Genomic DNA, 25,233 nt, shown 5'->3' on the forward strand with positions numbered 1-25,233 from the left:
TACTCTTGGATTCAAACTGCTCACTATACACCTAGATAAAAGCCTTGAGGGGTCTAGTTTCCAAAATGGCGTCACTTGTGAGGGGTTTCTTCTGTTTAGGTACCTTAGCGGACCTGTAAATGCAACATGGTGCACGCAATCTATTTCAGCCAAATTTGCTTTCCAAAATTCAAATATTGCTCCTTCTGTTCCGAGCCCTCCCATTTGTCCAAACAGAGGTTTCTGACCACATGTGGGGTATCTGTGCGTTCATAAGAAAGTGGGGAACAAGTTTTGGGGTCCATTTTGTTGTGTTATTTCTTCTAAAAGTGAATAAATTTGGGTTAGAGCAACATTTTTAGGTAAAATTTAATTTTTGCTTTTTTTCATTCCACATTGCTTTTGTTCATGTGAAGCACCTGAAGGGTTAATAAACTTCTTGAATGTGGTTTTGAGTACTTTGGGGGGTGCTGTTTTTAGAATGGTGTCACGTTTGGGTATTTTCTGTCATCTAGGCCTATCGAAGTCACTTCAAATGTGATGTGGTCCCTAAAAAAATGGTTTTGTAAATTTTGATGTAAAAATGAGAAATCGCTGATAAACTTTGAACTCTTCTTACTTCCTAACAAAAAAAAAAAATTGTTTCCAAAATTGTGCTGATGTAAAGTAGACATGTGGGAAATGTTATTTATTAACTATTTTGTGTCACAGAAATCTCTGGTTTAACGGTATAAAAATTCAAAAGTTGAAAATTGCTAAATTTTCAACATTTTTGCCAAAATTCAATTTTTTTCATAAACGCAAAAAATATTTTCCTAAATTTGGTACTAACATGAAGTCCAATATGTGACGAAAAAATATCAGAATCACCGGGATCCGTTGAAGCGTTCCAGAGTTATAACCTCATGAAGTGACACTGGTCAGAATTGCAAAATTTGGTCTGGTCATTAAGGTGAAAATTAGCTCCGTCACTAAGGGGTTAAAGAATACCAGAAAGGTGAGTTTGAAGTCTCCAAAGACTACCATGTTGTGCCTAACGGAAAATTGGACTCTTCAACCCATACAAGAATGTTTTCACAAAATTTAGATCCATGGTTAGCAAGAGAAGAATTCTTTGATGTGTTTAGGTGTCTTAACTCTTCTTCGGTAGATTACACCCATTATTCGGATAGGCATAAATCTTTTGCACGAATTGACCTAGTTATTACAAATTTAACATCTTTAACAAAGTTTAAAAAAATTGCAATAGAACCAAGGTTATGGTCAGATCATTCACCAATCATTTTTAGTTTTAAAGCAGGACCACCCATTAGACAATACAGACTTTGGAGAGCTAGTATATATTTATTCCAGCATACTTTATACAGGGAAGAATCAAAATTAGAATCTTACAAGTTAAAAATAATCTAAACCAAACATGCAAACATCCAAAAGACATAGCAGAAGCCTTTGCCCAATACTACTTGAAATTATACAACCTAAAGAGTGACCCTAATTTGTTAGATCCAACGGAGGACCTAATCAATAAGTTCCTAGACTCCCTGCAACTTCCTTCACTCTCCAAAACTGACTTGAGTACTTAAACTTGCCATATACAGAAATGGAGGTTGCAAACACAATTAAGTCATTAAAAAGCTAGTGCAATCACCAGGCCCTGATGGGTTTAAAAATGATTATTATAAAAATTTTGCCTAACTACTTTTGCCTCACCTAACAAAGCTTTCAAACAAAGCAGCTCTGGAAGGCTTGGTTCCCAAGGAAATGCTAGAGGCCACAGTTATAGTCCTACCAAAAGGGAATGGCGACTATGATGATTTAGCATACTATAGGCCAATATCCCTATTAATCACGGATACAAAAATTCTGGCAAAATTAATAGCCTCAAGAATTCAGACTTATATCCCTGATCTAGTTAACCTTGATCAGGTTGGTTTTATCAAAGGAAGACACACCTTAGATGCAACCCGGAAAATACTCAGTATTATAAAACATAGAAAATAATAAAATTCCCTCAGTAGTTCTTGCTCTGGATGCCGAAAAGGCTTTTAATAGGTTACACTGGGGTGTTTTTTATTTGCCACTCTAAAGACATTTTGAGTTTAGAGACCAAATAATAAACTGTATCACAGCATTATACACGTCATCATCAGCGAGAATTTATACTAACAATCAACTGACAGTTTTCACCTCTCAAATGGCACCAGACAAGGGTGTCCCTTGTCTCCGAGTCTGTTAGCCTTATTCATAGAGCCACTGGCATTGAGTATTAGACTCAATGGAAAAATTAAAGGGATAAGTTTTAATAAGAGGAAATACAAATCTATATTATTTGCAGATGATATTCTTATCACTACTTCGGACCCACTGAATGTAACCAGAAATTTGATAAAAACCTTAAAAAAAAATTCTGTGGTCTCCTTGTACAAAGTGAATGAAGCAAAGTCACAAATCTTAGGACTTTGTCTTGATGAAGAATTGCAGGAGATCATGCAAAATGAATTCTCATTTAGATGGGAGAAAATACAAGTTTCGTATCTAGGTATCTATCTAACGAAACCTGTCAAGGATATTATTCAAACGAATGACAAACCTATACAAAACAATTTAGCAAGACTTTAAGATTAAAAAATCAGCTGTCTTGGATGTGGAAAATATTATCTTTCAAAATGTTTATTTTATTCAAATTCTTATATATACCGTATTTTTCGGACTATAAGACGCACCCTGGTTTTAGAGGAGGAAAATAGGAAAATAAAACTTTAAGCAAAAAAATGTGTTCATGACACACTGTTATGGGGTGAGGATCTGCTGCTGACACTGTTATGGGGGTAATGTCCCCAAATTCTCTACTAAGGTACCCCATCCTTGTAATGATCCTCCCGCCTTGTATATGATCCTGCTATAAACCCCCATCCTGCTCATATTCCCCCATCCTGCTCATATACCCCCATCCTGTTAATATACCCCCCATCCATCCTGCTCATATACCCCCATCCATCCTGCTCATATACTCCCATCCTGTTCATATTCCCCCATCCTATTGATATACCCCCCATCCATCCTGCTCATATTCCCCCATCCATCCTGTTCATATACCCCCATCCTGTTCATATACCCCATCCTGTTCATATACCCCCATCCTGTTCATATTCCCCCATCCTATTGATATACCCCCCATCCATCCTGCTCATATTCCCCCATCCATCCTGCTCATATACTCCCATCCTGTTCATATACCCCCATCCTGTTCATATACCCCCATCCTGTTCATATTCCCCCATCCTATTGATATACCCCCATCCATCCTGTTCATATACCCCCATCCTGTTCATATATCCCCATCCTATTGATATACCCCCATCCATCCTGCTCATATTCCCCCATCCATCCTGTTCATATACCCCCATCCTGCTCATATACTCCCATCCTGCTATATGCCCCCATCGTGCTCATATACCATCCTGGTATATGGCCTATATCCTATAGCACAGAGAAAAAAAATAAACGTTTATACTCACCTTTTCCTCACTCCCTCCAGCACCGATCATCTTCATCTCTGCGCCACTGACCTGTGTGTGTGGAGCCGTTCCCCTGCAGCATCGCGATGTCTTCCTGTCTGTGCCGATCAGCTGCGTGCTGCAGGGGGACGGCTCCACACACGGGGACGGGTGAGTACACTGATTCACTGCACCCCGCGCTGATAATGACACTCGGGGAGCAGTGAATACAGCCGCACATGATCACTCCAGGCTGTAATTGCCATGGGTTATCATGCTCTTTGCTATGCGTGCGTCCCCGCTCGTCCTCCCGCCCACCTGGCAACGCCGGCTTCTGGGCTGAGAAATGAGCGGGGGATGGGCGTGCATATGTAATGAGCGGGCCCACGTGGTCACGGCAGGCGCTGCTGCTGCCTGCTCGTGCCCCCGATGACCTGCTCCACCGCAGCACCCTCATTCCCGGCCGCAGCCCTATAGTCAGACCATAAGATGCACCCCTAACTTTCCCCCAACATTTGGGGGGAAAAAAGTGCGTCTTATGGTCCGAAAAATACGGTAATTAGGTCAATGCCTTTAATCATTCCAAAGAAAACGTTTCAAAAGTTTCAAAAAAATCTAACTGCCATTGTTTGGAACAACAACAAACCAAGAGTGGCTAAAAATATATTGGTGAAACATAAAAAGAGAAGTTTGGGCCTCCCAAATCTCTTTGCTTATTACCATGCTAGTATACTCAAAATGAGACAAAGATGGCTGAAGGAAAAGGACAGATCTTCATGGTTGAAAATCGAAGAGTTCTTGAATAAAGACAAATCTCTACAAGCCTTTAATTATCTCACATTTAATAGATGAAAAGAAACCTGTTCCCAAAAATAAATTATTAAAAACCACTGAACTTGAAAGGGTTCAGAGGCGGGCTACTAAAATATTAAATGGAGTGGGTGCACTACAATACCCAAAAAGGTTATCAAAATTAGGTCTATTTACTCTAGAAAAGAGAAGAGTTAGGGTAGACCTAATAAATATGTGCAAGTATATCAGAGGGCAATACAGAGATCTCTCCCATGATCTGTTTGTACCAGGACTATGACAAGAACAAGGGGGCATTCTCTTTGTTTGGAGGAAACAAAATTTCTGCACCAGCATAGAAGAGGGTTCTTCGCGGTAAGAGCAGTTAGGCTCTGGAACTCTCTTCCTGAGGAAGTGGTGATGGCCAACTCACTCAATGAATTTGAGAGGAATGGATGCTTTTCTTGATAGCAAAAGTATAGAAGGTTATAAATAGCATAATATTACAGGTAGATAGTTGACGCAGCTTAGGAGTCGGGAAATATTTTTTTTCCCTATGAAGAAAACTGGCTTCTACTCTGTGGGTTTTTGCCTTCCACAGGTTCAACACTGGGGAACAGCGGCACTAAAATAACCTGAACTAGATGGACATAAGGTCTTCCTTCAGCTTTAGAAACTACAGTGCCTACAAGTAGTATTCAACCCCCTGCAGATTTAGCAGGTTTACACATTCGGAATTAACTTGGCATTGTGACATTTGGACTGTAGATCAGCCTGGAAGTGTGAAATGCACTGCAGCAAAAAAGAATGTTATTTCTTTTATTTTTTTTTGTAAATTGTGAAAAGTTTATTCAGAGGGTCATTTATTATTCAACCCCTCAAACCACCAGAATTCTGTTTGGTTCCCCTAAAGTATTAAGAAGTATTTCAGGCACAAAGAACAATGAGCTTCACATGTTTGGATTAATTATCTCTTTTTTCCATCCTTTTTTGACTATTTAAGACCCTCCCCAAACTTGTGAACAGCACTCATACTTGGTCAACATGGGAAAGACAAAGGAGCATTCCAAGGCCATCAGAGACAAGATCGTGGAGGGTCACAAGGCTGGCAAGGGGTACAAAACCCTTTCCAAGGAGTTGGGCCTACCTGTCTCCACTGTTGGGAGCATCATCCGGAAGTGGAAGGCTTATGGAACTACTGTTAGCCTTCCACGGCCTGGACAGCCTTTGAAAGTTTCCTCCCGTGCCGAGGCCAGGCTTGTCCGAAGAGTCAAGGCTAACCCAAGGACAACAAGGAAGGAGCTCCGGGAAGATCTCATGGCAGTGGGGACATTGGTTTCAGTCAATACCATAAGTAACGTACTCCACCGCAATGGTCTCCGTTCCAGACGAGCCCGTAAGGTACCTTTACTTTCAAAGCGTCATGTCAAGGCTCGTCTACAGTTTGCTCATGATCACTTGGAGGACTCTGAGACAGACTGGTTCAAGGTTCTCTGGTCTGATGAGACCAAGATCGAGATCTTTGGTGCCAACCACACACGTGACGTTTGGAGACTGGATGGCACTGCATACGACCCCAAGAATACCATCCCTACAGTCAAGCATGGTGGTGGCAGCATCATGCTGTGGGGCTGTTTCTCAGTCAAGGGGCCTGGCCATCTGGTCCGCATCCATGGGAAGATGGATAGCACGGCCTATCTGGAGATTTTGGCCAAGAACCTCCGCTCCTCCATGAAGGATCTTAAGATGGGTCGTCATTTCATCTTCCAACAAGACAACGACCCAAAGCACACAGCCAAGAAAACCAAGGCCTGGTTCAAGAGGGAAAAAATCAAGGTGTTGCAGTGGCCTAGTCAGTCTCCTGACCTTAACCCAATTGAAAACTTGTGGAAGGAGCTGAAGATTAAAGTCCACATGAGACACCCAAAGAACCTAGATAACTTGGAGAAGATCTGCATGGAGGAGTGAGCCAAGATAACTCCAGAGACCTGTGCCGGCCTGATCAGGTCTTATAAAAGACGATTATTAGCTGTAATTGCAAACAAGGGTTATTCCACAAAATATTAAACCTAGGGGTTGAATAATAATTGACCCACACTTTTATGTTGAAAATGTATTAAAATTTAACTGAGCAACATAACTTGTTGGTTTGTAAGATTTATGCATCTGTTAATAAATCCTGCTCTTGTTTGAAGTTTGCAGGCTCTAACTTATTTGCATCTTATCAAACCTGCTAAATCTGCAGGGGGTTGAATACTACTTGTAGGCACTGTATATTACTATGTTACTATTCTATCATGGAAATACATGTTAAACCTGCTTGATAAGATTCAGGATAAAATGTCTTTAAAATATATACCACTAGAAGTCTTGGAGCTTATTGGACCAGGATTTCCCCTGAGGGAGTGGAAAAAACAAGGGATTGGTAATCTTATTGTAATCATAGAAGAGGATATTTTAGCCCCTTTACAGACAATACAGTCTAAGTATAAAATCCCTAACTCAGAAATTATAAACTGGGAAAATATTAATCACTATTTAATAAAAGAGAAATTTACTTTTACACTCCCTATAGACATAACCAACCTCCTAAATAATCCCTCAAGTCTTTTATTCTGGAAAACAAATATAATATATAATAAATTTAATGAGGACATGGGAATTAACAAAGGCACAAACATAATAGCATGGGAAAATGAGCTCAATATTATACTTGAAAATGATCAGCTTCGGAAAGCGTTACAAAGTGAATTTGAGTAAGATTTTTTTCTATCACTCTCCAAGAGCCTCATTACAAGGTATCATGTTTTTCGAACTATAAGACGCACCGGACCATAAGACGCACCCTGGTTTTAGAGGAGGAAAATAGGAAAATAAAATTCTAAGCAAAAAATGTGGTCATGACACATTATGGGGCGAGGATCTACTGCTGACACTGTTATGGGGGTAATGTCCCCAAATTCACTGCTAAGGTACCCCATCCTGGTATATGCCCTCATCCTGCTATTTACCCCATTCTGCTATATACCCCCATCCTTGCTATATACTGCCATCCTGGAATATGCCCCCATCCTGCTATATACTGCCATCCTGCTATATGTCCCCATGCTACTATATACCCTCATCCTGCTATATGGCATGTATCCTGTATCACACAAAAACAATAAATGTTTATACTCCCCTTTCCTCGCTCCATGCAGCATCGCTCCTCCTTCCTTCTGTGGCGGCAGCAACGCCGCTGATCTGTGTGGAGCCATCACCATTGTCTGCAGCATTGCTCGTCCTCCTGTCTGCCGGTCAGCTGACTTGCGTGGAGACTAGTGGCGCGCACAGCAATGACGTCATCGCTTTGTTCACCGCTCTTTACACAGATAAGCTGACCGGCAGACTGGAGGAGATCGCGATGCTGCACGGAAGTGGCCGGTGAGTGTACTGTACTTATTCATTGCCCCCGCGCTGATAATGATGCGCGGGGGGCAGTGAATACAGCGACACATGATCACTCCAGGGTTTAGTTGCCAGGGGTGATCGGCCGGCTGTTAATTATACGCGTACCCCCCGCCCATCATCCCGCCCACCTGTCAGCGCCGCCGTCAGCTCTGAGGGATGATGGGCGGGAGGATGGGCATGCATATTTAATGACCGGGCTCACGTGGTCACGGCAGGCGCTACTACAGCCTGCTCGTGCCCCCGATGGCCCGCAGCACCCTCATTCCCGTCCGCACCCCTTTTTTTCAGACCATAAGACGCACACCCCCAACTTTCCCCCAACATTTGGGGGGGAAAAGTGCGTCTTATAGTCCGAAAAATATGGTACTTTCAAGATCGTATCTTATGCCCTATAAATTAAACCTAATAAACCCCAATTGTTTATCAGACTGTTGGAGAAATTACGGTGAGATAGGTAATCTGTCACACATATTTTGGTCCTGTAAGGAACTTGACCTTCTTTGGAGGGGCATCAAAAATTTAATCTTAAGACTTACTAAACTAAATATCAGTTTAACCCCTCAGTTAGTCCTTTACTCAATAGGTTTGGATCAAGTCCCAGTCAAATTCAGACACATAATTTGCCACATCTTGTTAACAACCAAACTAGCCATCGCTTCAAAATGGAAACAAACTCTAGTGCCCTCCATAAATGATATCGTAGACAGAGTGTCCTTGCATAACACGTACAAATATAACTTCGCATTAAGAGGAAAACAAATATGAAAATATAACATAAGATGGAAACCCTGGACTGATATCTTCACGAGTCCATTGCAACTAAAAAACATCTAGAATGATTGTTCTCTCTTCTCGGGTAATTCAGCATGGAAATAATATTTAGTAAAACTTAGTAAACTGTTTTAAAATGTGATCGTTATGTAAACTGTTCATTTGTTTCCCCTTACTGTCACACCCCCCCCCTTTTCGTTTTCCCCAAAATCTTTCCCAGGTTTTCCCAACAAAGTTAACTCCTTAAATGGTGGTTCATAAACTTTGAAAATCAAATAAAAACACTCTATACACAAAGTATTGTTAAAGTGAACCTGTCAGGATCCATATGCAGCCAGAACCACGAGCAGTTCTGTATATTGCTAATCCCTGTTTAACTGTCGCTGTATACATTAACATAGATAAAGGGATCTTTAGAAAAAGTGTTTCTAAAGAGCCCATATGATATGCTTATGAGCGCAGGGACTAGTCGCAAGTTCGGTATTTACCCCGACTAGTCTGCCCTCTTAGCATGTTAGTACACCCACAGGGGTGTACTAACATGCTACTCAATTCAGCATCACTAGGGGTGCCTCACGTTTCTGTGAACACTGATCAGAATGCCCCGCACTTCTTGTCATGCGCAGTATGAAGCTGGGTGTATGCGTCCTGGCTTCAGAGAGGTCTACTGTGCTTGACTGGAAGTGTCAGGCATTCAGATCAGCGAACACAGGTAAGCACATCACTACTAGTGACACTGCATTGAATAGCATATTAGTACGCCCCTGTGGATGTGCTGCCATGCTAAAAAGGCAGCTTGTTGGGGGATATAACGCCCTTGGGACTAGTCCTTGGCCTCATTAGCATATGATAAAATCTTTAGTCTGGGGCCACATGGGGATTACTGCGATCCCCTCGCATGACACTGCTCACGCTGGCAGTACAGCAGAGCAGAGTGTCCCTGCGACTGAGGTCCGATCGTGGGGGCGGACCGGCGCTGCAGAGGGGAGGGAGGGATTCATCGCTCTCCTTCGTTGCCGGCTATTACCATTCTTGTACTGCACTACACTCGCGGTACACCGGTGTACCGCGAGTGCAGTGCGATTTTTCTCTCGCCCCATAGACTTGAATGGGTAGAATCGCAGCATGCTGCAATTATTTTCTCGGTCCGATTAGGGCTGAGAAAATAATAGCTTGTGTGCTGACACACAGGCTAATATTGGTCCGAGTGGAATGCAATTTTTTTTATCGCACTCCACTCGCACCGATTTTCATGCCGTGTGTCTTAGGCCTTAGAAACACTTTTTCTAAAGATCTCTTTATCTATGCTAGTGTATACCAGGATGTTTAGGCAGGGATTAGCAATAGAACCACGAGCAGTTCTGGGTGCATACTGCACCGGACAGGTTCCTTTTAAAGGGAACCTGTCACCAGTTTTTTGCCCTATAAGCTGCGGCCACCACCACTGGGCGCTTATATACGGCATTCTAACATGCTGTATATAAGAGCCCAGAATGCTGGGTATAACATAAAAACACTTTAGAATACTCACCTAGAAGGTTGCTCCGCTGCACAACAGTCAGAGGGGTGGCGCCGTTCTCCGGGACCGGTGTTTCCCTTTTCGGCCATCTTGCTCTTCCTTCATCTGAAGCCGCCGTGCATGACGTGTCTACGTCATACACGCTGGCATTGAGGTCCTGTGCAGGCGCGCTTTGATCTGCCCGGCTCAGGGCAGATCAAAGTGCGCCTGCGCCGGACCCCAGCTGCTGGAGGCCCCGCGCAGACACTGCACAGCCGTCCCAGCAGCAGCCTCCGGAGACCCCGCGCAGCCCCTGCACAGTCTCCTCAGCATTCTCCCGGCCTCTTGCGTCCCCTCTCCACCACCCTGGTAAGCTACATTCAGATTATAAGACGCACACACCACATTCCTCCCAAATTTTTTGGGAGGAAAAGTGTGTCTTATAATCAGAAAAATACGGTATATAAAATATACAGCTCTGGCAAAAATTAAGAGACCGCTGCAAAATTGTTTTTCTGATTTTTCTCTTTATAGGTATATTTGAGTAAAATGTAAATTGTTCTTTTATTCTATAAACTACTGACATATCTGCGAATTTCCAAGCAATAAATTTTGTATTTATTTTCTGAAAATGGGAAATGGTCAAAATAACAAAAAAAATCATTATTTTCAGACCTCAAATAATGCAAAGAAAACAAGTTCATAATCATTTAGAAACAACAATACTAATAATGTTTTAACTCAAGAGTTCAGAAATCAATATTTTGTGGAATAACGATTATTTTTAATCACCGCTTTCATGCGTCTTGGCGTGCTTTCCACCAGTCTTTCACTCTGCTTTTGGGTAACCTTATGCCACTCCTGGTGCAAAAATTTAATCAGTTCTTCTTTGTTTGATGACTTGTGACTCCATCTTCCTCTTGATTACATTCCAGAGGTTTTCAATGGGGTTCAGGTCTGGTCATGACAGGGTTTTGATGTGTTGGTCCTTTATCGACATATTGATTGACCTAGCTGTGTGGCATGGCGTATTGTCCTGCTGGAAAAACCAGTCCTCCGAGTTGGGGAACATTGCCTGAGCAGAAGGAAGCAACTGTTTTTTCCAGGATAACCTTGTATGTGGCTTGATTCATACGTCCTTCGCAAAGCTTAATCAGCTCAATTTCTAGAGTAAGGTAATCTTCTCTGATGAGTCTAATTTTCAGCTTTGCCCAACACCTGGTCATCTAATGTTTAGACTGGGACCTGGAGGGGAGTACAAGCCACAGTGTTTTGTACCCACTGTGAAATTTGGTGGTGGATTGGTGATGATCTGGGGATGCTTCAGGAAGGCTGGAATTGGTCAGATTAAACTTTTATCTTAATCTATCTGCAAAATAGTTATGTCAATTAAACTTGAAGGTAAACACCGTAAAAAATGTGATTAAACAGTTTCAGATTTGTTTAGATTTGTTTTTTTGGTAATACTGCCGCCTCTCAAAGTGAACTGAAAAGAAATCAGTCATGTGTGCCCAAAAGTCACCCCATAGATTAAAGTTAACGTTTATTTCTGCAGCTCTGTGAATACTGTAAAATTTAAGATGCAGAAAAACTGTTGTAGAATTGCTGGGGTTTTTTTTTTTTTTACATTTCATTCCTCCCCAAAATTATGCCAAACTCATCCTGACAAAAACAAGGCAAAAAAAAAATGTCTGGCATAAAGATTATGCAGGTTATCATTCCAAAGTGTTAAGGGAGCTTTACACACAACGACATCGCTAACGAAATTTTGTTGGGGTCACGGAATTCGTGACGCACATCCGGCCTCGTTAGCGACGTCGTTGCGTGTGACACGTACGAGCGACCGTTAACGATGTAAAATACTCACCACATCGTTGATTGTTGACACGTCGTTCAAATCCCAAATGTCGTTGCTCGTGCAGGAAGCAGGTTGTTCATCGTTCCTGAGGCAGCACACATCACTACGTGTGACACCCCAGGAACGACGAACAACACCGTACCTGCATCCTGCCGGCAACTAGGTGGGCGTGTCTTTCCTGCGGCTGCTCTCTGCTCCTCCGCTTCTATTGATCGCCTGCCGTGTGATGTCGCTGTGACTCGCATAAACCGTCCCCTTAGAAAGGAGGCGGTTCGCCGTCCACAGCGACGTCGCTAGGATGGTAAGTCCGTGTGATGGGGCCTAGCGATTTTGTACGCCACGAGCAGCGATTTGCCCGTGACACACAAAACGACGAGGGCGGGTGCTTTCACCAGCAACATCGCTAGCGATGTCGCTGTGTGAAAAGTGGCCTTTAAGCCCTACCTCTGATCCACGACCGTGGTTTAATCTTTAAGTCTAATGCTATGTATATGTGCACATTTCCATTGGCTATCACCACCTCCAGTTGCCTGGCAGCTTTCTTTTTTTTTTGTCTCCTCTTTTACCAATCAATGTGTGTGTATAGTGTATACAGATACTTTTATTGCACGTGACTGCGTGATGCTAAAGCGCAGTTGGAATTGGAAGTTGTCCACAATCGGGAAGTATGTACACACGTTAGTGATCCACTAACAGATGGGATACAAGAAACACACACAGCTAGAGTGCAAATTTTAAGGTTTTTTTTATAGAGAGCATTATTTTTGAGAGAAAGTTTACAAGTTGTATAATAAAATATATAAAAGTAGACAACTCTTCAGCATAAAGTAGGTGGGCTGGGAAGTAGGTGGAAGTGACTTGCCTGCTGCTACTTTTATTTCTTTCAACTAATTTACTTCCCGAATAAACCCTTTCTGTCACCAGGTTTTTGTTACCCCATCATGTTGTAGGGGCCGAGACCCTGATTCCAGCAATGTATCTCTTACTGGGCTGCATGTTGCAGTTTTTGATGTAAATGTGTTTTATCTGCTGCAGGTCATCCTGTTCTCTGAAAGCTGGGCTGTGTATAACCCCCTCACACCGCTGATTGGCAGTTTTCTGCCTACGCATAGTGTACACGGAAAACTACCAATCTGTGTTTGCGTGGCATTATACAGTGCTGAATATGGAGGACTACCATGGCACCAGGTTTATTAGTCCTCCAGTAATTATCTGCAGATAAGTCAGTGATTTTATGGAAATTACAACAAGCAGCCCAGTAAGTTACCTCGCTGGATTAGGTGGTAAGAGTCCCTTTAAAAAAAATAAATATACAGTGCCTACAAGTAGTATTCAACCCCCTGCAGATTTAGCAGGTTTACACATTCGGAATTAACTTGGCATTGTGACATTTGGACTGTAGATCAGCCTGGAAGTGTGAAATGCACTGCAGCAAAAAAGAATGTTATTTCTTTTTTTATTTTTTTTTTTAAATTTTGTAAAAAGGTTAATCAGAGGGTCATTTATTATTCAACCCCTCAAACCACAAGAATTCTGTTTGGTTCCCCTAAAGTATTAAGAAGTATTTCAGGCACAAAGAACAATGAGCTTCACATGTTTGGATTAATTATCTCTTTTTCCAGCCTTTTCTGACTAATTAAGACCCTCCCCAAACTTGTGAGCAGCACTCATACTTGGTCAACATGGGAAAGACAAAGGAGCATTCCAAGGCCATCAGAGACAAGATCATGGAGGGTCACAAGGCTGGCAAGGGGTACAAAACCCTTTCCAAGGAGTTGGGCCTACCTGTCCCCACTGTTGGGAGCATCATCCGGAAGTGGAAGGCTTATGGAACTACTGTTAGCCTTCCACGGCCTGGACAGCCTTTGAAAGTTTCCACTCGTGCCGAGGCCAGGCTTGTCCGAAGAGTCAAGGCTAACCCAAGGACAACAAGGAAGGAGCTCCGGGAAGATCTCATGGCAGTGGGGACATTGGTTTCAGTCAATACCTTAAGTAACGTACTCCACTGCAATGGTCTCCGTTCCAGACGAGCCCGTAAGGTACCTTTTACTTTCAAAGCGTCATGTCAAGGCTCGTCTACAGTTTGCTCATGATCACTTGGAGGACTCTGAGACAGACTGGTTCAAGGTTCTCTGGTCTGATGAGACCAAGATCGAGATCTTTGGTGCCAACCACACACGTGACGTTTGGAGACTGGATGGCACTGCATACGACCCCAAGAATACCATCCCTACAGTCCAAGCATGGTGGTGGCAGCATCATGCTGTGGGCCTGTTTCTCAGCCAAGGGGCTGGCCATCTGGTCCGCATCCATGGGAAGATGGATAGCACGGCCTACCTGGAGATTTTGGCCAAGAACCTCCGCTCCTCCATCAAGGATCTTAAGATGGGTCGTCATTTCATCTTCCAACAAGACAACGACCCAAAGCACACAGCCAAGAAAACCAAGGCCTGGTTCAAGAGGGAAAAAATCAAGGTGTTGCAGTGGCCTAGTCAGTCTCTTGACCTTAACCCAATTGAAAACTTGTGGAAGGAGCTCAAGATTAAAGTCCACATGAGACACCCAAAGAACCTAGATAACTTGGAGAAGATCTGCATGGAGGAGTGGGCCAAGATAACTCCAGAGACCTGTGCCGGCCTGATCAGGTCTTATAAAAGACGATTATTAGCTGTAATTGCAAACAAGGGTTATTCCACAAAATATTAAACCTAGGGGTTGAATAATAATTGACCCACACTTTTATGTTGAAAATGTATTAAAATTTAACTGAGCAACATAACTTGTTGGTTTGTAAGATTTATGCATCTGTTAATAAATCCTGCTCTTATTTAAAGTTTGCAGGCTCTAACTTATTTGCATCTTATCAAACCTGCTAAATCTGCAGGGGGTTGAATACTACTTGTAGGCACTGTATATGTGTGTGTATATATATATGTATGTATGTATGTGTGTGTATATGTATGTATGTGTGTGTATATGTATATATGTATGTGTGTAATTAATATATATATATATATATCAGTATGTTAAAGTGAATGTTTAATTAGTGTTTAGTACAGCTTCTGGATAAGCCCAATGTTCGGATGGCTGGAGACTCTAATAATAAAGCGGCACACAATGCTTTGAACACTGTTGACTTTGATAGAATACAGAGAGAAGTGTAGAAATGGGGTTTCTATGAGCCGCGCCAAGTCTGAAGATCAGATTAATGTGACTTTATTGCAGCATAGGTCTACGCGTTTCAGGAGCTCTGCCCCCTTCCTCAGGACCATAGAAAAGACAACATCAATATCACTGGGGCTTAAAATTTTCTCCTACTATTGGTGTAGAGCCCATTGATTTTTTTGGACCTCACTATATCACACAGTAATGAAGTCATCCTCACTAAAACCTTTTTTAAACCTGTGGATTCTAATGGTTATATAGACTTCACTAGCAGCCATTATGATAAGTGGTTGCTTAACATACCTAGGAACCAATTCCAGAGAATTAGGAAAAACTGCACTTTGGACAAGGATTTTAAAGATCAGGCTATAATATTAAGAGATAGGTTCAGGGAGAAAAAATACCCGATGGCCTCCATTAAAAAAGCATATCAGGCCAACATTAATCTCAAACAGATAGATCTGATTGAGAAAAAGGGCAGCGGCATCACTGAGCCACAGGATACCCCTGGTGAAGGTTTTTCGTCCCATTTTCTTACTACTTATAGTAGTGATGGAAATTTAATTAAGAGCATCTTGAAAAAACATTGGGCCATACTGCACAATGACCCATATCTCAAAGATGTACTTCCCAATTACCCTGGGGTCACATATCGTAGGGCGTCCACCCCAAAAAATCAGCTAGCCCCCAGCAGGCTTGGAGATTTGGATAGTCCCACCATTAGTAAGAGATTTGATGTTGTCTTTTCTATGGTCCTGAGGAAGGGGGCAGAGCTCCTGAAACGCGTAGACCTATGCTGCAATAAAGTCACATTAATCTGATCTTCAGACTTGTGATCATTGGCGCGGCTCATAGAAACCCTATTTCTACACTTCTCTCTGTTATCAGCCAATTTGGGTTGCCGCTGTCGTGGTCCATTTCTACATGCGATTTATAGTAGTTGTGACTTTCACAACTACAGTTGGTGAGTAGTATTGCTCCCCCTGCCCTTGCCCTGTACCTATAAGGGTAAGACCCTATTGCGCTTATCTTCCACAGCTTCTGGTTTTTTTGACTTTGATAGAATGGAAGTGGAGTAGACATATTTTCTACTTTTTTTTGACTGGTGAAAGTGTTTTACGTTTAGCTGATCACATTTGATTCTTTCTTGTCTAGATCTGTGCTCGCTGCCAGGAGCCTGGAGCTACCCTGGGCTGCTTCAATAAGGGTTGTGTCTGCTGCTATCACTTCCCATGTGCCATGGACTCAGGTAAGTAACATAAAAAGGCTTTTATCTTCCATAGATGTCCTCTAAGCTGTAGTTACAATGTTAAACATGGAAATTATAACACCAAGACAAAAAGTTGAGGCATTAGCGAGATGGCAGGATATATGGTTATGATAACGATATACAAATGATGAAAATAACAAATTACATTTTCATAACATCTCTATTCATTCTGTAATGAATGTAAGCTCCAGGCTCAGAAATGCCCTATCTTGTGTGCCTTGGTTGCTATCTGTGAGTGTGGTGAGCTTCTATACCCACAGGTAATTTCTATTCAGTAAAGCTGAGTTAATTTATCCTGCACGCTACGCTGCACACTTACATCAGGGTTTTTGTATAATCCTTTGAAATCCGTGATTCATACAGAACCCCTGACGAGTTCCTATAATGAGGCAGATGGGGTCATGTTGGACCCAGTCTGTCCTATGAGCCGGTGTCATTTAGGCATGCCTAAAGGCGCGGTCAACCACAGTTTTGCAAAACACTGAAAAACTGGCACTGCTGAAGAGTGTGTAGACAGTCCACAATAAGTCTGGCTGCCTTGTTGTAGTGAATGGATTTGTCGGTACTTTCATCTGAATCACATTTTTCTGAGATCTAGATGGAAGCACAAATGCAAGTGCTCAGCCTAGATACAGAATAAATGTTAACTGAGTCTTAAATATGATCCAAAATATTAAATACCCCAAAATGATAGCAATAAAAACTTCAACTCAACCTACAAAAATCAAGCCCTTACTCAGGTCCGTTGTCTGTATTAGTGTGCGCTCACACGAGTGTATGACTCGCACAATTATTGGATCGCATTACCCGGCGCGGCCGCACACTCTTCGGACAGAAGCGTGTCAGCTGCATAGAAATACGTGCAGCAGACCTGCTCCTGTCAGGAGAGTGTGCTACCGTGCCAGGTAATGCGATGCGGTAACCGTGCAAGTCATATGGCTCATGTGAGCGCACCCTTAAGGTGGAAACATCCTATATTTCCTTTAACAAGGTCTCTGGAAAAGTGTCTCCCCCAAAAAGAAATCCAAGTAAATATGAGCTCCCAAATCCATATGCCCCCTCTCTTCTGAACCCCACAGTGTGCCGAAACCATAGTTATTGTCAAAGCCGGTTCCAGGTTTTTGTGGGCCCCAGGCAAAAGAGTCTCAGTGGGCCCCATGCACATACACAGATACGCATGCATACAGGCATACATACATACATATACATATTTGAAGACAAATTCAGAAAAATACATACAAAACAAACATAAATTTATACACCGTCATATATACTCATGTAGGGACACAGAAATGTAGAAAAAAATTCTACGGAGAACCAATGAGGTTAAAAGCAATAATATCATTGCTTTTAACCTAATCGGTTCTCCGTAGATTTTTTTTCTACATTTCTGTGTCCCTACGTGAGTATATATGACTGTGTATAAGTTTGTCTGTTTTGTATGTATTTTTCTGAATTTGTCTTCAAATATGTATATGTATGTACAGTATGTATTGGTTAAAAATAACGACCGCCACAACCGGCAGTTTAGACCAAAAAAAGGAGGACATCACATGTGATGTAAAGGGCATCGTAGCAGAACACCGGTATTCAGCAATATATAAAGAAGTCAGTCCAGGGAAGTTATGTAATGACAAATGTCAAATATATAGAAATAGGAAAACGGGTTTTAGCCGCGCTGAAAAACCACTGGTACAGGATTAATGAAGAGGTTTCTTTTTTATTTCAGCATTTCCAACGCGTTTCAGAGACAAGGACCGTCTCCTTCCTCAGGGAAAAAAGAAATCTGAGGAAGGAGACGGTCCTTGTCTCTGAAACGCGTTGGAAATGCTGAAATAAAAAAGAAACCTCTTCATTAATCCTGTACCAGTGGTTTTTCAGCGCGGCTAAAACCCGTTTTCCTATTTCTATATATTTGACATTTGCTAGCCACGGGGCCGCTGCTTTCAAACCAATCTGACACTCACATGCGATCTCAGGAGTTGTGACTGGCACAACCAGATCAGGTGAGTGTACTCTTATTTCTGTCATCTCCAGTCATACCGGGTAAGACCCTATTTGCGCCTTCTGTCTCCCCACCTCTAGCACATGTAATGACAAAGGCATGTAAAATGATAAGAGAAAAAATGCACACAGGGAAAAGCATGAAACGCATGAGCAGATGAATTAGACTAATAGGCCACATGGCCACGCACAGTGCACACTGAGACTGCTGTATATGCATCACAGGGGGAGGCTGGGGATAATACACATTACTGGGGGACGCAAACATATTACTATGATGGGAGGCATACAGCTCTGACCTGGGGGACATACAGCTTTGTGGACGTCTACAGCTCTATGGGGGCATACAGCTCTGGGATGGGGGACATATAGATCTGGGGGCTATGCAGCACTGGAGTAGGGGACATACAGCTCTGTGGAGGTATACAGCTGTGGGGTCAGGGGACATACAGCTTTGGAGGTGTATACAGCTCTAGGGGTATACAGCACTGCGGTGGAGGGGACATACACCTCTGGGGAGTATACAGCTTTGTGGTAGCATACAGCTCTGGGCTTGGGGGACATATAGCTCTGGAGTGGAGGATATACAGCTCTGTGGGGTATACAGCTCTGGGGTGGGGTGACATATAGCTCTGACGTGGGGTACCTATAGCTCTGGGGTTGGGACTACAGCACTGGAGGGGGGGGCATAGAGCTCTGGGTGTACTCTTCACTGGGGTGGGGGACATACAGCTCTGGGGTGGGAGGACATACAGCTCTGGGGGACATATAGCTTCGGAGGAGTTTACAGCACTGGAGTGGGGGTACATATAACTTTGGGTTTGGGTGACATACAGCTCTGTGGGATATATACCACTGGAGGTGGGGGGGCATACTGCTTTGGGGGGAGCATATAGCTTTGAGTTGCTATACAGCACTGGGGTGGGGGCATACAGCTCTGGGTTGGTATACAGCACGTGGGTTGGGGTGTATACAGCTCTGGGGGTGTATTAAGCACTGGAGGGGGGATATACAGCTCTGGGAGGGTATGCAGAACTTGTGTGGGGGGACATATAGCTTTGCGGGTATACAACACTGGGGTGAGGGGAGCAAACAGCCTCGGGGGGTATACAGTACTGGAGTGGGGCGGGATACAGCGACGGGCTTTTTGATGTCGGCCTGAGAACTGCGGTTCCCGTAACTCGGCCCGGGGGCCACAGAATGCATCACTACCCCTGCTGACGGCTAGTGAGCTTCCCCCACATATCTATCCAGGTCCTTGGCACTTGCCAAGGTGCGCCAAGTGCTGACACTGGTCCTGGTTAACGTTCACATGTTTGTCATTAAAGTAGCGTCGAGAGTCGATAATTGACCTGTAGTAGAGCGTTATCTACAAAATATCAGCCAAAGTTGAATTCAATAAAGATAGCTTCATTATACAAAAATGTCATAAAAACACAAAAGGGACATTAACCCCATAAAAACATGAACCTCCTGACAAAGCTGCAGGCGAAACATATGTCGAGGTGCTGGGCAGTGTGGTATGCATTATACACTATCTCATGGCTTTTGCTGGTGGGTATTAACCCTTGGTACATACAGGTCTGGCAAAAATTGAGACCACTGCATCTACATACATAGTCTCCAGTTGTGGATGTCCACCTATTCTAGCATGCACCGCGCCACAGTCAGTTGCGCAGGCGCAGTTCGAACGATGCTTTGGCTTCCAGGTCCTCACTGCATGCACACACACCCAGCAGACACACATGGATACACCGAGCATGTACACACACACAGCGCACATGCATGTATACACTAAACACAGACACAAACACTGCTGTATACTCACCTGTCCTGGGCCGCCGTCGCCGCTTCTGCTGTCAGCGCTTTACTGCAGTTGAATGCTTTGTGGCGCCATAAAACATTCAACTGCAGTAATGCCATAACATCCTGCAGCAGCAGCTCCGTACACCAGACACTATCACGGAGGGGTCTGTGTGCTGCAGCTGGAGGCACAGCGGGGACAGAGGACAGGTGAGACACTGCATAATAGGGACAGAAGGGAACCAGCAGGAGCATATTACTAAACAATGCGCTCATTACTGCAGGGGACATCAGCCCCCCCCCCCCCACACCACACACACACACACACACACACACACACACACACACCAGATCTGTATGCCTACAGCCCCCACCAAATCTGTATGCCCTCAGCCCCACTCACCACTGCTCCTGTTAGCACCAATAAGCATAGACAGATGTTAATTTCACCGCACTCCCGATGAGATAGCATCGGGTCTATTTCTAGTAGTTTTATAAAAATCAGCTTCTCTACATGTATTACAGCCATTCCATTCCATTCCAGTGTCAGTTGAATTCCAACACCTCATTTTACTTAATGTGCTTCTGATTAGGTGATCACCTGAACCAAATCTTAAGACAAAGTATAAATAAAAACACTGCTGTGGTCTTCACAATCCTCTTGCAATAGGAAAGGCTGAATGGCGAAACAAGTGCTAGTAATATCCCAAAAGTAATAGGAAGGAAAAAATAACTTTTAACCATTCCAAAGGAGTTGAAAAGAAAAGTCTAGAGTGAGGAAAATGGCTCAATTCTGGCTTTACTAGCAGAGGGATACAGTGAGCGTCATGTTGCCTCCATCTTTAAAATTTCTAAGATGGCAGTCCATTACAACAAGCAGTAGACATTGGGGACAACAAAGCTACAGAACAGCAGAGGGCAAAAGCGACTCTTCAGTGAACAGGATAACCGTCACTTATTCGAATGTCACTCAGCAACCGCAGGATGCCATCAAGTGACCTACAAAAGGAATGGCAAATGGCAGCGGAGTTGAAGTGCACAGCAAGAACAGTTCGTAACAGGCTCTAGAATAAAGCCTTTCATCAATGAGAAGCAAAGGAGAGCCAGGCTGAAGTTTGCCAAAGACCATAAGGTTTGGACCATAGAGGATTCGAGTAAAGTAACCTTCTCTGATGAGTCTAATTTTCAGATTTGCCCAACATCTGGTTGGCTAATGGTTAGACGGAGAACTGGAGAGGCGTACAAGCTACAGTGTCGTGTACCCACTGAAATTTGGTGGAGGATCAGTGATGATCTGGGGATGCTTCATCAAGGCTGGAATTGGGCAGATTAAACTTTTGTGAAGGATGTATGAATCAAGCCACATACAAGGTTATCCAGGAAAAACAGTTGCTTCCTTCTGCTCAGGCAATTTCCCTCAACTCTGAGGACTGTTTTTTCCAACAGGACAATATGCCATGCTACACAGCTAGGTCAATCAATGTGTGGATGAAGGACCACCACATCAAAACCCTGTCATGGGCCAACCCAATCTCCAGACCTGAACCCCATTGAAAACCTCTGGAATGTAATCAAAAGGAAGATGGATAGTCACAAGCCATCAAACAAAGAACTGCTTAAATTTTTGCACCAGGAGTGGCATAAGGTCACCAAAAAGCAATGTGAAAGACTGGTGGAAAGCAGCAAAGACGCATTAAAGCGGTGATTAAAAATCATGGTTATTCCACAAAAAATTGATTTCTGAACTCTTCTTGAGTTAAAACATTATTAGTATTGTTGTGTCTAAATGATTATGAACTTGTTTTCTTTGCATTATTTGAGGTCTGAAAGCAATGCATTTTCTTTGTTATTTTGACCATTTCTCATTTTCAGAAAATAAATACAAAATGTATTGCTGGGAAATTCGGTGACATGTCAGTAGTTTCTACAATAAAAGAACAATTTTATACTATACTCAAAAATATACCTATAAAGAGAAAAATCAGAAAAACTGAAAATTTTTCAGTGGTCTCTTAATTTTTGCCAGAACTGTACATGTATATACCCCTGGAGGGGATTAGACAGTATGGCTGCTTATTCCTTTTTTTGGAAATGCACTATTTCTAGAATAAGCAGTAGCACTTTGAGATTTAACCTACATACTACTGAAAAAAAGAAATAAATAAATATAATTATATATATATATGTATGTATGCGTGTGTGTGTACATAAATTATATATATATATATAATGTATGTATGTGTACTAGAAGGTGGCCCGATTCGAACGCATCAGGTATTCTAGAATTTATTGTGTAGCTAATGTATGATTTTTGATATATGTTGTGTGTAGTTGCCAAGTGTTTGGGTAGGGTGCTGTAAATGGTCTGGGTGTTGTCTGGGTGTTGGGGTGTGTGAGAGCAGTGTTGTTTGTGTGTTGCGTTGTGTGTGGAGCACTGTGTGTCTGCAGCGTTTGTGTGTGGTGCTGTGTGTGTTGCGCAGTTTTGTGTGGGTGTGGGGTGTGTGTGTGTTTTGGGGGGAGGTATGTTTTGTACAGTGTGTGTGTTTTGAGGAGTAGTCCTGGGGAGAGAGGAGTATAATAGAAGGAGTAGTCCTGGGGGAAGAGGAGGATAATAGAAGGAGTAGTCCTGGGGAGAGAGAGGAGTATAATAGGAGGACATCTCGTTAGCAATGTCGTTGCGTGTAAAGCCCGCTTTAGAGTTGCGTTGTGTGATATCTCTGGCACACACCTCTGCCATATCCAGTATGGATATTTTGGCCCCCAAACAGATAATTTAATCTGGAGTTTTCACTCCTCACCTATGATGTTATGATTATTCATGTAAATATTCATAAAGGAAAAAAGGACCGCACAATCCTCAATGCCAGTGATTCTTCTTTATTTCACACGGTGTAGCATAAAAAGCAGGGAAGCAGCTAGGTGGACCAGTCGAAGCGTAATCAGACGCGAAACAGCTGTCATCCTTGTGAGGAGCTGCACCTAGCTCCTTCCCTGCTTTTTATGCTACACCGTGTGAAATAAAGAAGAATCACTGGCTTTGAGGATTGTGCGGTCCTTTTTTCCTTTATGAATATTCTCTGGACATCTTATTTCTGCCTGACGGGCACTCCCTACCGTGACTTTATGGTGCCCAAGCTATATTCCATCCGATTATGTGACCCCGCAAGGCAAGACCCAGTGGTGCAGGGCTATACTCTATTTATTTATGCTATGATTATTCATGTATTTCCTGTATTTTTTATGTAATTTTTAAAGCTTTTTTGATAAATTACCAAAAAAGTATTGTTTGGAGTCATGTTCGGTTCAAACACTATATATTGGTCTTAATTCTCTCTATTTTTCACGTGTTTAAATATATATATATGTGTGTGTGTGTGTGTGTGTGTGTGTGTATGTGTATATATATATATATTACACACACACCCCCCCTATATATATGTGTATGTATGTATGTATGTGTGTACGTATATATGTGTGTATGTATGTATATATGTACGTAGGTACGTTTGTGTGTGTGGGTGTGTATGTATATATAATATTATATATATATAACAACATGAAGAAGGATCCAGCAAGGCAGAATGACTGCAAAGGGCAACAAAAGTTTTTTTTTTTGTTTTTGTTTTTTTGTTTTTTTTTTTTATTTTCTGACTTTATTATCTAAGAATAAAAAATTCCAGAGCTCTTGACAAGTTAAGTGCAAGGTAAAGTTTTGTCTTGGGACCGTGAAGAAGGCGGCTGCATATACCTTGCACTTAACAACTTGTCAAGAGCTCTGGAATTTTTTATTCTTAGATAATAAAGTCAGAGAAAAAAAAAACAAAAAAAAAATAAAACTTTGTTGCCCTTTGGAGTCATTCTGCCTTGCTGGATCCTTCTTCATGTTGTTCTACATATCTTGGAAGTCTCCCACTTCGGGTCCGTGCAATAAGTAGAACAAGGACGCCAGGGCTTGAGCTCAGACAGGCGAGCTGGTCTACAACCTTTATTTCAAAATATATATAATATATATATATATATCGCATATATATATATATATATATATATATATATATATATATCTATATATCGCATATATATGTGTGTGTGTATATATGTGTATGTGTGTGTATATATTATTATTTATTGTAGCGCCATTTCTTCCATGTGTGTATATATGTGTGTGTGTGTGTGTGTGAGTGTATATATATGTGTATATATGTGTATGTGTCATGTAAAACTGTTGAAGGGTCTCCATCCCCCTCCTGTCCACCATCAGCCAGAGATCGTCATGACTATTATCTGATCGGCCTGAGAGTCTAGGTATTTATGACCAGGGTGATGGTACATCTACAGCAAACCAAGATGCAGAGAAAGACAATCTTTTGTTATTTTGGCGGTAAAACTGCCAAAAGCAGTTTTTAAGTGCTGTGTTAATGCCAGAAAAATGAAAAACATATTTCCAGAATCCCTGTGGAGTGCTGAACCCAACGCACTGTCTAGTTCCATTGGGAGACCACCGGAATCCCGACAAATTAGTATTGGCCAGTAAAATTGTACTAGAGGCGTTGTGTTTGGTATCAATGTAAATGAAAAATCGAGATATTAAATATGACACTAAAATCGTGCACCTGAGTGGCCCAGGGGCAAAGATATGAAAAAACCTAGAATTAAGAAGCTTTGTAACCATCTCAAGCACAGCCCACAAGAGACCGTAAAATGATGTCACAGACAAGGGGGGGTCACCTAGGGCATAAGAGACAGCTCCTCTCTGGGGGGCTCAGTTAGTACTTGGAGGGCATCATGAAGGGTGATACTGGCCGTTCTTCTACCATCTTGGCGTTCCCTCCACTCTCTAAGTAGACGCCACTTCTATGGCACAAGCTTAGTAAGTTTCACTTTTATACCTTTTATGTTAATGTAACTGTCTATGCCGTAACGTGTATTGTGCCCTTTTGTAAATTCTTGTATATCCTTTAAACACTGCCTATTTTCGGATTAAATATATAAAAACTAGAAGGTGGCCCGATTCTACGCATCGGGTATTCTAGAATTTACGTATTGTGTAGTTAATGTATGATTTTTGCTATATAGATATATATATATAGATATAGATAGATATATAGATATATATATGTATAGATATAGATAGATGTTGTTGTGTGTAGTT

The 25,233-nt window shown here is 42.3% G+C and overlaps 1 protein-coding gene across 4 annotated transcripts in view; it reads left to right on the plus strand.

Moving 5' to 3' along the window:
* The window catches only part of TCF20 (transcription factor 20), a 379,410-nt gene that overhangs the window by 189,040 nt on the left and 165,137 nt on the right, over positions 1-25,233 (plus strand). For all 4 annotated transcript variants that reach the window (XR_012725109.1, XM_075321944.1, XM_075321945.1 and 1 more), the window contains one exon: positions 16,163-16,256. Coding sequence is in view for 3 of the 4 variants with exons in the window: in XM_075321944.1 (XP_075178059.1) it covers positions 16,163-16,256 (94 nt within the window). In the remaining variant the exon portion in view is untranslated. The remainder of the gene's footprint in view (positions 1-16,162; positions 16,257-25,233) is intronic.

The sequence above is a fragment of the Anomaloglossus baeobatrachus genome, chromosome 8, assembly GCF_048569485.1.
Source record: "Anomaloglossus baeobatrachus isolate aAnoBae1 chromosome 8, aAnoBae1.hap1, whole genome shotgun sequence".
NCBI lineage: Eukaryota > Metazoa > Chordata > Amphibia > Anura > Aromobatidae > Anomaloglossus > Anomaloglossus baeobatrachus.